We start from the raw sequence: 14,438 nt of genomic DNA, 5'->3' as shown, positions 1-14,438 counted from the left end.
GTTATTAAATGGCCTAATTTCAATATTGTTGTGTTTCAAGGCCTGAGGGGGAGGGGGCTGGCCAAGGAAAGAGAAAAAGATGGGAACAGGGATTGGTGGAGGAGTCAGAATACACACATTTATCTGTCAAGTCTTCTGTCTTTGTGGGCAAAGTTCAGGTGCCCCAAAACAATTACAATAGTAACATCACAGATTATCATAACAAATATAATAATAATGAAAAAGCTTGAAATATCGAGAGAATTACCAAAATGGGACACTGAGACAAGAAGTGAGCAAATGCTTTTGGAAAAATGCCACCTACAGACTTGCTTGATACAAGGTTGCCACAAACTCAATTTGTAAACAATCAATACCAGCAAAGCTCAAAAAGTGAAGCACAATAAAACAACCTATGCCTGTACTGAGGACAGATTATCTGGTAACTTTACAAAAATAAAATTTAATACACCGAACACTTTAGAGATCTTTAATATCTAGCAAACACAACATGAAAAGTCAAAATTCATCTGGCAAGTAACCATTTTCTAACAAATCAGTATTGTCTACTATAAATGTGAAACATTCTAAGCACTATACCATCATATATGGTAACATTAGAGGAAAGAAACATGCTATTTTTAAGGAGATGGAAATGTTAACACTATTTGCAGGTTGATATTTTAGTAACACTTTAAAAAAAATTTTTAAATGTTTCTTTCATAACCAGGTAAAAACCCAATTGCATTTTTTTTAATTTAAGATATTATCTGGAATAGCTCATTTAACAAACAGAAGTTGTTTCCAAGTTTTTTGGTATTTTCACTGTATCATTTTTATCATTAAATCTTTAATCCTCCCTTTCCTTCCAGCATTTTTTCAAGCTAAATTTACATTAATTGTGAAAATTTCAGGAGACTTCCAAGTTGGAATTATGCAAAATTATGCATGAGAAGTATTAAAATCCACTTTCATTTCATGACTAATAGTGTCATAAAACAAATGAAAAATAAAGTTTTGTCGAATTATATAAATGATTCATCTTATAAAATGAGTGAGAAAAATATAGTTATCTCAATATTGGACACAGGTATCTACTTATAAAAATCTAATTTAACTAAGGAAGTCTGACAGACCTGAGTTTGAATCTTGCCTCTGACATGTTACCTGTATGACCTTGGGTAAGTTACTTAATCATATTAACCCTCAGTTTCCTCATCTGTAAAAAAGGAATACTGCCCACCTAAAAGTGTTAGGAGAATTAAATGAGATGTGAATGAAGTGTTTGGTAAAGTACTTGCCATACATCAAGTCCTCAGTAAATGTCAGTTACTTCAATAAAGAATAGTGTTCAAGTCAACAAAGAAATATCATTTATATCTCACACTGATTATAATTTTACAAGGAAAAAAGTGAACTAGAAGCACACTGAAAATACTCCTTTAATGATTCCACATAAACTTTGAGATCCTGCAATTTCTGAATTACCACTATCACACCATAAATGTATGCAAGCACTAAGTGCCCAGGCTCAAATAACAGGAATTTAATAAAACATAACAGTACATATCAAGTGATAAATAAATGAATGCATGCCTTACTACAGTAAGTCATTAAAATCTGAATCCATCCACGTAGATGGAAATTTACACACTAGGGCCATCTGTCAAAAGAAAGTAATTCCTAACCACCTCAGCAGCTTCACTTTATTATTTTTTCCAAAGGAGTGTCTGTTGGCGATTATCTTCACTCACTGTATATAATAAAAACAACTGAGACATAATGAAAGGAAAACTATTTGTTATCAGAATACCCAGGTTCAAATCTGTCTTTTACTCGGGTGTGAAACTTGGACAAGCCATTAAAATAACTAAGCCTGAACTTCCACATCTGTAAAATAATACCCACCTATTCCATAGGGCTTTTAGTAAGGTCAACGTGAAGACATGTAAATATGCTTTGTGAACTGTCAAGTATAACATGCAAATGACATTACAGCTGGTTATTATAGAAGGCAAAACTTCTTTAAAAAACATAATTGATTCTTTCCACTCATTATATATATACACATCAAATTTTTTTTATCACTCGTTATTACATGCCACGACAGTCCCCAATTGTCTTCATCTAAAAATCACCACAATCACAATGCATAAGGCTGAAAGACGCTTATCATATCCCCACATAATATACCCAAAGCATAAACGTATCTTCACTGATAACCAAACACATCAAGAAACAGAATAGTAATTTCCTCTACAGACTTACTAAATTAATCGACAGTCTCTAAAAAGATAAAACTGCTTAAAAACAACCCAACTACCTCCACTGGATAAGCAAATGCATTTCAATAGTCATAGATGTTCAGTTATGTATTAAAGTATATATTCAGTTTACAAGAGCTTGTTTCAAAACAGCCATATCCAAAACATACGCACTCAAAGAACAAAACAAACACGCAAAACTCTGCTTCTTATTGTCAGGGATTAAGCACAAAATAAACCACTAGAGCAAAACAAAAGAATTCTAAAGGGCCTCCCTTCTTCGAATAACCTCGTTGGATCTTCCTCTTCCTCGTTCAGTAAATAAATTATTTTGGGGCACGCAAGCAGAGGGTAAGTTTTTAAACAGGGGTCAGTTCACTCCACTCGGTCGTCACCTGGCGGGGTATTTTTCGCGAAGTTTCAGAGTCAACAAAGAAGTTTTGTCGTGAAATCGTAGGGCCTGGGTAGCGATGGGCAAAACGACATAAAGAAAGACAAAACCTAGTGGGGGAAGGGTGGGGAAAACGCCCCCAGACTTCGTGCAGCTACGACGGCACCGTCCCCCTCCCCGGGATTGGCGGGATGGAGGGGGCGGGGAGCCCCGCCGGCCGCGGCCACCGCAGCCCCTGCGCCCCCTGCCCAACGCGTGCGCGGGCGGGAAACGGCGCGGGGTGCCGAGGGGTCACCTTCTGCTCCCCGCCGCCCCTCGCGCCGGCGGCTTGGCGGGCAAACGGCCCGGGAGCCGACCCCGCCGCGATCCCCCCCCCCCGCCGAGTCCCGCCGCTGTCACCGCGCGCCCCCGCACCGAGCAGGGGCGCCCCCGCCGCACCACCCCGGCTCCGCCGCCCGCCTCGAGCGCCGCGGACCCGGCGCGGGCCCGGCCCGAACCCCGGCGCCGGAGCAAGGGCGCGGGCGCCGCCGACTTACCTTCCTCGGCGGTGTCCATCTTGTCTGGGGGGGCGGCGGTGACGCAGCCGCGAGGCTTCCGCGGCCAAAGCCGGAGCCTTCCGGCCGGGGCGGGGAGGGAGGGAGGGAAGGGGAGGAGGGAGGAGGGAGCGGAGCTGGGCCCAGGCAGGTGCGTGAGCTCAGGTGCGAGAGAGGAAGCGACAGGAAGGAGAGAAGGGGAGAGGGAGAGGGAGAGAGGCTGACTGAAAGCGGGCGGGGGGGAGGGGCGGGGAGAGCGGTGGGGAGAGGCCTGGGCGGGGCGCGGAGGCGGAAGGGGTGGAGCGACCCAACGACAGGTGCCGTCACTTCCGGCAGTGGCCGCGGCGCGCACGCTCGGGAGTCGGCGGCTGCGGGGGGCGGTGTGGGTCTTTCCTGGAACCCGGGTGGGTACCCCTATGGACGTCGGGCCACCTGGACCTTGTCCCGAGGGCTGCACGAGGCAGCGAGGCTGAAACCTTAGTAGGAGCTGAACTCTGGTGACACCGAGGGAGGCCACAAAGAAGGCTCAGAGCCGAGGGAGGCGAGCAGCGTGAGCGAGCGCCTGACGGCGGGGCGGCGAGCCCAGCGCCGGCCGGGCTGCGGTGCACTGCAAAGGCGGGTCTCAGGGCCGAAGAATTACCTGGGCGCCTGTGAAAATACGAGTTCTGCACCCACCTCCCCCCGCCCCGACATTCCGTGGCCGCGTGTCGAGGAATGTGCATTTTTGTTCCGCACGCGGGCAGTTGTGATGCACATTTTGAGAAAGGACTAATTTATCACTGAAACTGAAAAGGCAAGCCTTAACTTTACCAAAATTACACCTAGGGAGACGTACGCAGTTGGTTGGAAGGACTACTTCAGTAAACTGCTTAGGCTGGAGGTTGAAACATCCACCTCTACGGGAAATCGGTTCAGATACTGACACGGCTTGATATACTGAGTTACAGACGCTTACCTGGCCAAAGCTAAATTGCCTTGGCCTGATGAGAGCTCTGCCTCCATCAGTACACCACCTTTCCTCACCATCATCCCTGGCTTTTTCTCTAAATGAACTGTTTAATACAGGCCAGAAGGCCGCCACTTTAGACTTGCCTGAGTAGAATTTAAGATGTCTCTAATCCCAATGACAGATTTTAAAGAATATGCAGATGACTTGCAGAAATAGATTCAAGAATGCTAGCGATCTTTTTTCCATCTGTGTGAGTGAAGGAATTGGGAAGAACAACTCCCCCAAGCCTCGTCAATCTAGAAAGAGACAAAAATACTGACATGGAATACTCCAGAAAGAGAGCAGCCCTTGAAGACTAATGTGAGTCATTTGAGCAATGTCACTCCTGTTACCCAAGACAGGAAAGAATTCAAATTCTTGTCATAATAACGGAAACCCACTGATGTCTAGGGATGACCTTGAGAACTGAGCATATTTACGCTTTTCCTCAAGTATGTTTAGACTATATTATCTCCCAAGAAATTGAATCTGAAGGAGGCTCACTCTCTGAACCCCATCCCTTCCACTCAGCAGGACACCACTCAAATCCCCCGTAAGGCCTGTGGCAGACCACTTCTCACTAAGCTCAGACCAGGGGCACAGTTTTCAGGACCACCGGACTCAGTCTTAGGTGTCGTACAGCAAAAGGGAGAAGGATTCTGAGAGAGGTAGACTTTGAGATTCACAGAAGGGAGTGCTAGTTGAATTTCAGGGCAGGTATGTGAGCCTCCAGGCAGTAGAACTGGGCTAGGATTGGAGGGGTGTGGTGTATGTGGTGGGGGTGGAGAACTCCATCCTTTTCTCTTCACGTGTCTTCCCTTGTGATGCTCAAAGGAAAGTTACTTCTAGAATTGAGATTTGCCGCACCTTTTTTTCATTTCAGCCTTTGGAGGTTAAATATGAGTAATCAACCAACATTTATTGAGTCCCTGCTATATGTCAGGCCTTAGTCCTCACAACAAGCCCTTTGAGATACATAAGTCAGTCAGACCTCTCTTGGTTACCAAGACAGGAACCCAACTAAGGTGGTAGGCAAAAGGGAGGAATACACAGTTCACATGAACAAACTGTGACAAGGGTGGTGGTCCAGCGGACCTCAGGGATTGCTAGAACCAGAGTCCCCTGTCTGCCCACAACCTTCAGCTCTGCTTTTCCCTGCCCATCAGTTTCATGCTGTCAGACCAGCTTCTTCCACATGGCTGGAGACAAGGCCACTAATAGCTCCCAAGGTCATATCTTCAGCTTCGTCATCAGGCAGACTGAGGGTGATGATCTCTGGCCTCAAGTTAACAATTTATAAGGAAGAACGGTTAATTGGTCCAGCTAGGTGCCTGTTCCTAAACCAAATGACTATGCTGAAGAATCAGGATCTGTAAGAACATGTACACTGCCATTAAACTACACTGTTGAAGTGCAGAAAGAACATCTTCCACAGGAACCAGGAGGACAAAACAATAGATATGCATTATGATTAGAATTCTCATTAATTTCAAACAAGGACACCAAGATTGTCAAGAAATATTTTCGTTTGCCTCACTTTTATCCAAGGAAACCTATGTTAGAATTCCTACAGAATTTCAATCTGAGAAAAAGTTATTTGGATCAAAAGAAATATTTAGAGGTATAGCACACATGTGGTTCCAGTGTCTGTGTGTGTGTGTGTTTATTGTGCCATGAGGGTACAATAGTTTAGTAATTCTGAGTTTCCATATAGCAATAATATGAGCAACAGGAGATGTGTAGGAGGACACACTATAATTTTCTGAGCACTAAGTTTAACAATAACAATAATTAACCCAAATCCCTTTGACATCCAGTGAACATTAATAGCAATCTTGTGAAGTATATACTATACCCATTTTACAGATGAGGCATCTGAGACTCACAGCTGATAAGTAACTTGCTTTTGGCCATTTGTAGAAGAGGAACTAAATTAGAGCACAAGTCTGTCCAACTCCAGGCCTCCAAGTTTTAAACCTCACCTGTTTGCCATTAGCAGCCACACTGTTAACATTACCATTAAACCTTCAACTTTTTACTGTGAGCTTTGTTTATGCAGAAACCCATGACTTTGGAACAGATGCACAGAATTGCTGTGGACCAAGTATAAATATGATAATTAGGCAAAGTGCCTTACTGTAAGCGTAACATTATTAATGTTAACAAATTATTGAAGGCAGTTTATGGCATTATCTTAACACTAAACTCTTCCCTTCATATCCCCCCTTCCCTCTCATCTTCCCTTCCCTTCCACTTTTCTATTCCATTTCTCTTGTGTTCCTGTGGTGAGGCAACAGTAATGTGGGCAAGAACATGGGGGCTGAAAGGAGAGGCATGCATGTGGCAGAGAGAGTAGACTGGTGTGGTTGGACAATTGATTATGTTGAAGAATGATGATCAGATTTCCCACTGTTGGAGAAAATACCAACATGGAAAGGGGAGAGGCTAGAAAGAACCCTGAGGTGTTTGATTGGAAATATAGGTATCATTATGAACTCATTTTTTAAAGTATAAACACAAATAAAAATATATACAGTTGACCCATGAACAATGCAGGGGTTAGGGGCAGCTGGAAATCCGAGTACAACTTTATAATCAGCCCTCCTATCTACAGTTCGACATCCTTATATTCAACCAACCTCGGACCATGTAGTACTGTAGTACCTATTTATTGAAAAAATGTCAAGTATAAGTGGGCCCATGCAGTTCAAACCCATGTCGTTCAAGTGTCAATTTTATATATATATACATATATAATATATATACCTATATATAATATATATCAGATATTAAATGTATATACTAGGAAATATATATTTGTTATATATATTTTTTTTCTTGTTTTTCACTCTGAAAGATCCTGAGAGGAGCTACATGCAGTGATACCCCAGTAGCTCTGAGCATACTGAGTACACAGATTTTGGTTTCTAATACCATGCTCCACTGAAAGGAACCAAGACTGTTTGATACCATAATGATAGACATATGTCATTATACATTTGTCCAAATCCACAGAATGAACAACACCAAATGAACTGTAATGCAAACTATGGACTTCGGGTGATTATGAGGTGTCAATTCTATCAGTTGTAACAAAGGTAACGTGGTGGGATGCTGACAGTGGGGGAGGCTGTGCAGGGGTATATGGAAATATTTGTCCCTTCCTCTCACTTTTGCCCTGAATCTTAAACTGCTCTAAAAAAAAGTTCAATATTTTTCAAAAAAATACTTATAAGAGGGGGAAAAAAAGAGGAACCAAGATTCTCTGAAGAAATGTCAGATTTTAGAGCTGGAGTGGGAAAACTACAAGATGAGCCTAGAACATCTTGTGCTGGAAATTAAGAAAGTGCTCAAAAAACAATAGAGCCATGTTACAAGGATAAAGAAACTGGCTCATGGGACTCCCATTGGCCAATGTGGGGACAATTTGAGCATCAAAATAAGTATTTAAGTAACAGATTACAACCTATTGAATAAAAGAGGAATCCATGAGCTCATCATGACATAAATCAGTAGGGAGAAAGAAAAGCTCTTCCTTTGCAGTATAATGCCAACCAATAAATGTAAAAGGAATGATATGAACAGAAAATCACTTACCAACCTGATAGTGGTTGAGACTGCAGTTGTCAGTGGAGGCTAAGAATGGGTGTAGTTTCGAGGAGGAACCAGATTTTAGCATAACATTGGAGCATTGTCCAACAATCAGGAAGAAAAATAGTAACTTTACAGTGAAGACATCAACATTACTAGATGACCAAGGTCAACATTACTGGTGATGGGATAGACTGACATACTAAGAAAAATCAAAGTTTGTCAGAAATACATGCCTGAGTCTGGGCATGAAGAAATATCAAATGGAATCACGTTGAGTGACAGCCTAGAAAATATAAGGTCTGTGTGCTTTCAAATTCTCAAGGGCATGATAGACAGAATGACTAGGGAACATTCCAGATTGGAAGAGGCCAAAGAGACCTGATAACTAAGTGCAATGTATGAAGGAATCCTGGACCTAAGAACTAAAAAAGACATTTTTGGCAAAATTGAAATTTGGATAGGTTCTTTGAATGGTAGGCTTGAATCTGTTGATTTCTGAGATTTCTTTGGATGTCCTTATTTAGTGAAATACACACAGGAGTATTTAGGGGTGATATAGGATCAGGTCTGAAGCTCGTAGTCAAATGGTTCAGAAAAAAACGTGTATGTGTGTGTGTGTGTGTGAATGACTGAGAGAGAGATTTTTAAAGCTGGTGAATCTGGGTGAAGACAATATGGGAGGGTTTTTTGTACTATACTTGCAACTTTTTCATGAGTTTGAAATTCTTCTGAAATCATTTCTTTTTTAGTTAAAATTGCTAAGTGCTGACGGAACTCTAAAGCAGTGGTTCTCAAATTTGGGGAATCTGAGTCAAAAATACCTTTGACAATCTGATAAAATCTATCGAATTTTTTTCCCCAGAAAAATTGCATAAACACAAAATGTTGCATACAGTTTCCAGGAACTCATGGATGCCTTCAAGGCCACACACAAACCTCAGGGTAAAAGAGCTTCTCTTTTAAAATATTGAGAAAAATGATGTTCACTTCCCTTAAGCACATAGCAGACTACATTTTTTCAAACAGCAGTTGAAAATACTTGATAAAATATTAAAAACGTATTTTTTAAACCACTGAAGAGTTGACAAAAATAGTAAAGCAACTACCAGGCCAAATCTAAGGACAGGTTGTAAGCGGAACATGGCAGTCACTTTTGCTCTGCTGATACAGGCAAACTTTGAACTTGTGTTTTGACAGTTTCCGGTGGCAAGAAGAATAAGTATCACTGCCCAGAGCCTGCCCAAGGTGAAAGATCTGCTAAGAGCCCTTCCATCAGGATCCTCCTCCAAGGCCCACAAGGCTGCTAACTTAGAGGAAATAGCGAACCAAAAGTAAATCTGATCCCAAAACGTCTAGGAAAAGTTGTTTCTGCTGAGCCTTGTTAAATTGTATCCATGAACCAACCCTGGCATGGACTGCACCTCAAACTCGTGACACTCCAGTGACCCAGTAATCTCAAGGAGTAAACTTAGTTGAAAAGGATCTTGAACTGCTGGGACCCCTAAGTACCCGGCAAAGTCAAACACCAATTCTCTCCAGAAGAATGCACTTGCTCCCTAGCCACCTTAGTCTGGTAGGGCTGGCATAAAAGCAGACCACAGACTGGATGGCTTAAACAACAGACATTTATTTCTCACAGTTATGGAGGCTAGAAGTCCAAGATCAAGGTGTCGTAAGGGTTGGTTGCTCCTGAGGCCTCTGTTCTAGACCTGTGGATGGCCACCTTCCCTCTGCGTCCTCACATGGCCTTGTCTGTGTTTGTGCATGCCTGGTGTCTCTTTCTTTTCCTCTTAGGACACCAGTCCTATTGGATGAGGGCCCTACCCTTATGACCTCATTTAACCTTAATTACATTTTTTAAGGTTCCATCTCCAAATACAGTCACACTGAGGGCTAGGGCTTCAGCAAATGAACTTTAGGGGGTCAGTTCAGTCCATGACACTAGCCCTCAAAGAATTTCCACAAATAAATTTACAAGGATGATGAGCTGCACATTAAGCATAATCAAATACATATATAAACAAGGACTAACAAACAGATAACAGAAACCGGCCCACAAAGACTTCAGATATGGATATTACCAGACTGAGATTACAAAGAAATTATACTTACTGGGATCTTTTTTTTTAAGTGATGAAACAATTTAAAAATATCCATTTTATGCCAGAATTACATCTTTGCTGCTATTTAAACATACCATAAAATATTTTATTTATCAAGAAATGAAGGTGTACCTAATTTTTTAGGATGTGCAGAAGCAAAATCTTTAGAGAATGTTGCACTTGAGTATGAATGAGGCCACACCTGTCCTGGTGCATTTGGACGTCTGTGGCCTTGGGTCTTCAGCAGCAGTGGCCACCTTTCATTTACTGAAGTTTCCCTTAGGCCAACACAGGCCTGGACAGGTAGCAGTATGTCAGTAAGTATTGGCTGAATAAACAAAAACTTTTCCCAGAGATACTTTTTGCTGCTGAAATAGCACCCTGTGTACGAGTGCCTATCTTAGGAAGAGACACATTCAGGTGGCAGCTGAAATATCAATTGAGCAACAGTGATACACGACGTTTGATGTGTCTGAACAGTTATATCTGCACTTCTCCTTGTAATGACTTTAACTTCAATGCTATGGGCAGATATTCTCAACAAAGAAGTACATTGAGTCAAATCAAATCATCAAACCAAAGTTCCAAGTGTTTCTTATCCCTAATATATTCAGATACAATATTCATAGAAAAATTACTTGAAATTTAAGCCAAACTGTTTCTAAGATGAAGGCCTTCAAGACCACAGTTTTTTTAAAAATTTTTTTTATTGAAATATAGTTGATTTCCAACCTTGTGTTAGTTTCAAGTATACAGCAAAGTGATTCAGTTATACATATACATATTTTTTTTCAGATTCTTTTCCATTATAGGTTATTGCAAGAAATTCAAAGGAGTTCCCTGTGCTGTACAGTAGGTTCTTGTTTATCTGTTTTATATATAGTAGTGTGTATCTGTTAATCCCAGACTCCTAATTTATCCCTTCCCCCCTTTCCCTTTGGTAACCACAGTTTGTTTTCTATGTCAAGACCACAGTCTTTTTTTCCCTGAAAACTTTATTATGAATGTTTTCAAATATTCAGGAAAGATGAAGGAATAGTACAATGAACATCTATACGCCCTCAACCTAGATTCAATGATTATTAACATTTACCCATATGTATTTTAACTATAGTTTTTCTTTCTTTTCCTTCTGTGTCTTTTGGAAGTATGTGTCTGAACAATTTTCCCCAAGCACTTTAGCATGTATCTCCTAAAGTTAGAATAATGTCCTTTAAAACCATTACCACACCATAATATCTAGAATCTAAAGTTTTTGTAATTGTCCCAAGAAGGTCTTTTATAGTTTTGTTTTGAGTTTGTTTGAACAAGCATCCGACTGATCTTCATGCATTGCCACTGATTTCAAGCCTATCTAGTCTCCCTTAACCTAAAACAGTCTTTGTGCCTCTCATTTTCCGAAGACAATGCCTGTCGGCAGATCACAGGACAGTTTGTTTTATACAATATCTTTCATTCTAAATTTGTCTGATTGATTCCTCCTGCTGACATTTAACTGTTCCTTTAGCCCCTGTATTTCCTTAAACTGAAAGTTAGCCTGGAGGCTTGATATGATTCGAGCTAAACATTTTTTTAGCAAGAATATTTCATCGATGTTGTGTTGTTCATGTGGTAGCCCATCAGGAGGCCAGGATGCCAGGTTGGACCACGATGATCGTTGCTGAGTTTGATCACTCGGTTAAAGTGACGGCTGCAGATTCTCAGCATTTATTAATAATCTGTGGAGTAACACATGAAAGCCATGGTCCTTCATATTCTCTCATTCGTATCTTTTCCATTAAGTAGGACAGCCAAATTTTAAAATTATTCTTGAATTTGAAAGTGCCTGTTATCGTTAAAAACATTCTTGTTGATACTCATAATGACAAGTGTATTTTACAAAAACTTTTCAGCCTTTTATGACAAACTTCTCCTGTAATTTTTCCAATGAAATAAAACCTTGTTCTGTTTGTGTCATTCTCCTAATTCTTGCCCCCAAAAAAGGAAGAAAGAAAGAGACAGACAGGTAAATCATAGTTGACCCCCTCAGGTCTTCCTGGGTGACGGTGTCCTGACTGTCTGTCCGTGTGATGTAAGCTGGGCCTTGAGTGTTCCTTCTGAAGAGACAAGGGAAGAAGAAGAGAAGCTGAGCTTGAGCCACACACAATCATATTGAGTTGCCACATTTCTGACCTCATTACTCAATGAAGCAGATGAAGGAGATGCTTTATTTGGTGCCACATACACAAGAGCTCACCCACATGCCCCTTAACTGTTATAAAAGAGCAGGATGTTGGGAGGGCCTCAGAGGACTCGGCACAACAGAGGGTTCTGTGCTCTCTGCTGCAACGTGAAGCAGGTCAGCAAGTCCTGGGCAAGCACGCTCGAGTCGGCAGGTGAGCTGGTGCCTAGCAGACCAGAGCTCTTTAGAGTCAGCAGCTGGCACAAGCTCTGAGGTGGCAAATGGGGTCAGAAAGGAGGCATAATCTGACATTTCCTCGTTCTGCCAATGCAGAAGACACGGTGCAAACACATGCGTGTACATTTCCTTTTCAGTAGGTCTCCCTTCCAAAGCAAAGTGTGACTTATGAATTGTAAAGCATTGCAGGCCAGTGGGGAAATACTGGTATTCTCTACTATAGGATCTCTGGGTGCCTTTAAGCTATTAAATTGTACTGAGGATCCTCAGAGGGGAGTATGGTTGTCAGGGCTGTCTGCCTGGCCTTGGCCACTGAACCCTTTTCTAAGAGGCCATCTCACACAGCTAGAGTGCCTGAGCATGCACTCTGCAAATTGCCGAGCCGTACAAGCCCCAAGGACCCCAAGGACCCCAAGGACCCCAAGGATACATGGACCAAGAGGTCTACCCTTGAGAGTAGAAAAGCATCTAAGTTAACCATGGAAATTTCCACATCCAGAGGATCCTTTAGACCAGGAATTTCTTAAATATCCCAGGCTATGTCAGATTACCACAGGCTGGCAATAGATCCCATCTCCAAGTGTGGTTGGATGTGGGTTGTTCCACGTGAATTCATGGGTTCAACTCCAGAACATCTTGGGAGCTCCATGGCAGTCAACAAGCATTTTCAAGGGAGGAAGGTATAGCTCAGTGGTAGAGTGTAGGCATAGCATGGCATGAGGTCCAGGGTTCAATCCTCAATACCTCCGCTTAATAAATAAATAAACATAATTACCACCCCCCAAACAAACAAACAAGCATTTTCAGGAATGAACTATGAACTTCTTAATGTTACTGCCTTGGGAGATGTTGTCATCGACTGAATGGTGGCCCCCAAAATTTGTCCACACCCTAATCCCTGGAACCTGTGAATGTTACCTTATTTAGAAAAAGTTTTTGTAGATATAATTAAATTAAGGATTTTGACATGATATCATCTTGGATTATCCAGGTGGACCATAAATCCAGTGATAGGTGTCCTTATAAGAGTGAGGCAGAGGGAGATTTGAGACACACAGAAGAGGTGGCCACGAGAAGATGAAAGCAGAGATTGGATTGATGCAGCCACAGGTCAAGGAACACTGGCAAACTCTAGAAACTGAAAGAGGCAAGGAATGGATTCTCCTCAGACCCTCTGTAGGAAGTCTTGCCCTGCCAACACTTTGATCTCAGACTTCTGGTCTCTAGAAGTGTGAGAGATAAATTTCTGTTGTCTTAAGCCATCTAGTTTGTGGTCATTTGTTACAGCAGCCACAGGAAGCTAATACTCATGCCTCACTGCTAGCCCAAACTTCAGTATTGACTTGCTAGCTCCAGAGGATGTAGCCAAAATCCCCAGTGTCAACCGCCTCTGCCACACATGGTTACATGCAGTGTCCAGAGGCAGCCCCCAGGGCCCCAAGGGAGTCCCTCTCTAACTGATTAGTCTCTTGACATATAAATTTTCATCTGATATTTGGGCTTCGAACCTGAAATTGTGCGGTTGCTCTTACACAAAGTTCTTCCTAGAGATTTTATCTTAGATGAGTGAAGTCCAAAGGAACCTTTAGGGATTCTCTTGGCACTCCTCACTCCTATATTTATGGACACCACTAAGCTCTGAAGCTGAGTTTCTTTTGTTATCTTCCTGTACATCTTCATTATCACCAAACATTTACTAAGTGCTTATTTTGTGCACTATGCTGTTAGACCCCGAAGATAAGCAAGTCAGGCATACCTCAGACCTGCTTCCTGTCTTCCAAGGTTACCTTTGAATTAGGGACTTTCCAGTTTTCCTCAGAAAGAATCTTTTTTACAACCTCACTTGGAGAACTCATGGAATGATTAGCATTCTGACTGCTTAGAGTCTAACTAGAATTTCTACATTTTTAAGGGTTTTTTTTAACCACAAACTTTAAGTATATGAATAAACGTACATGTTATTATTGTTTGTAAAGTTCTCCATCTCCCCTTCTCCTGGCTACAATATCTACCTCTCTTTCAGAGAACTGATCCTCTCTCACTCCAAACACAGTTCTAGGGGTCTTGCCAGTCTCCCCACTGGCCTATGACCATCTTCCTCCTCTGCCCCTGGGGAGGGTATGCAGTCTAGGCTGGAACACACGTGTACTCTCTTGGTGCCCACAGGTGATGTTCCTACTTCTGGCCCC

At 42.0% G+C, this 14,438-nt stretch overlaps 1 protein-coding gene across 4 annotated transcripts in view; it reads right to left on the bottom strand.

Annotated features, from left to right (window-relative positions):
* The window catches only part of MARCHF6 (membrane associated ring-CH-type finger 6), a 70,600-nt gene extending 67,181 nt beyond the window's left edge, over positions 1 to 3,419 (bottom strand). For 3 of the 4 annotated variants that reach the window (XM_032469992.1, XM_032469999.1, XM_032469995.1), the window contains exon 1: positions 3,171 to 3,388. In XM_032469992.1, coding sequence (XP_032325883.1) covers positions 3,171 to 3,189 — 19 coding nt within the window. In that variant the 5' untranslated portion in view covers positions 3,190 to 3,388. Of the gene's footprint in view, positions 1 to 3,170 lie in introns of all 4 variants that reach the window. The other variant, XM_032470002.1, reaches the window with a different exon arrangement.
* Positions 3,420 to 14,438: the final 11,019 nt, after the last annotated feature.

The sequence above is a fragment of the Camelus ferus genome, chromosome 3, assembly GCF_009834535.1.
Source record: "Camelus ferus isolate YT-003-E chromosome 3, BCGSAC_Cfer_1.0, whole genome shotgun sequence".
In the NCBI taxonomy this organism is placed as follows: domain Eukaryota; kingdom Metazoa; phylum Chordata; class Mammalia; order Artiodactyla; family Camelidae; genus Camelus; species Camelus ferus.
Note: the sequence above shows the minus strand (reverse complement) of the source record. Positions and strands in the feature narration are given on the sequence as shown.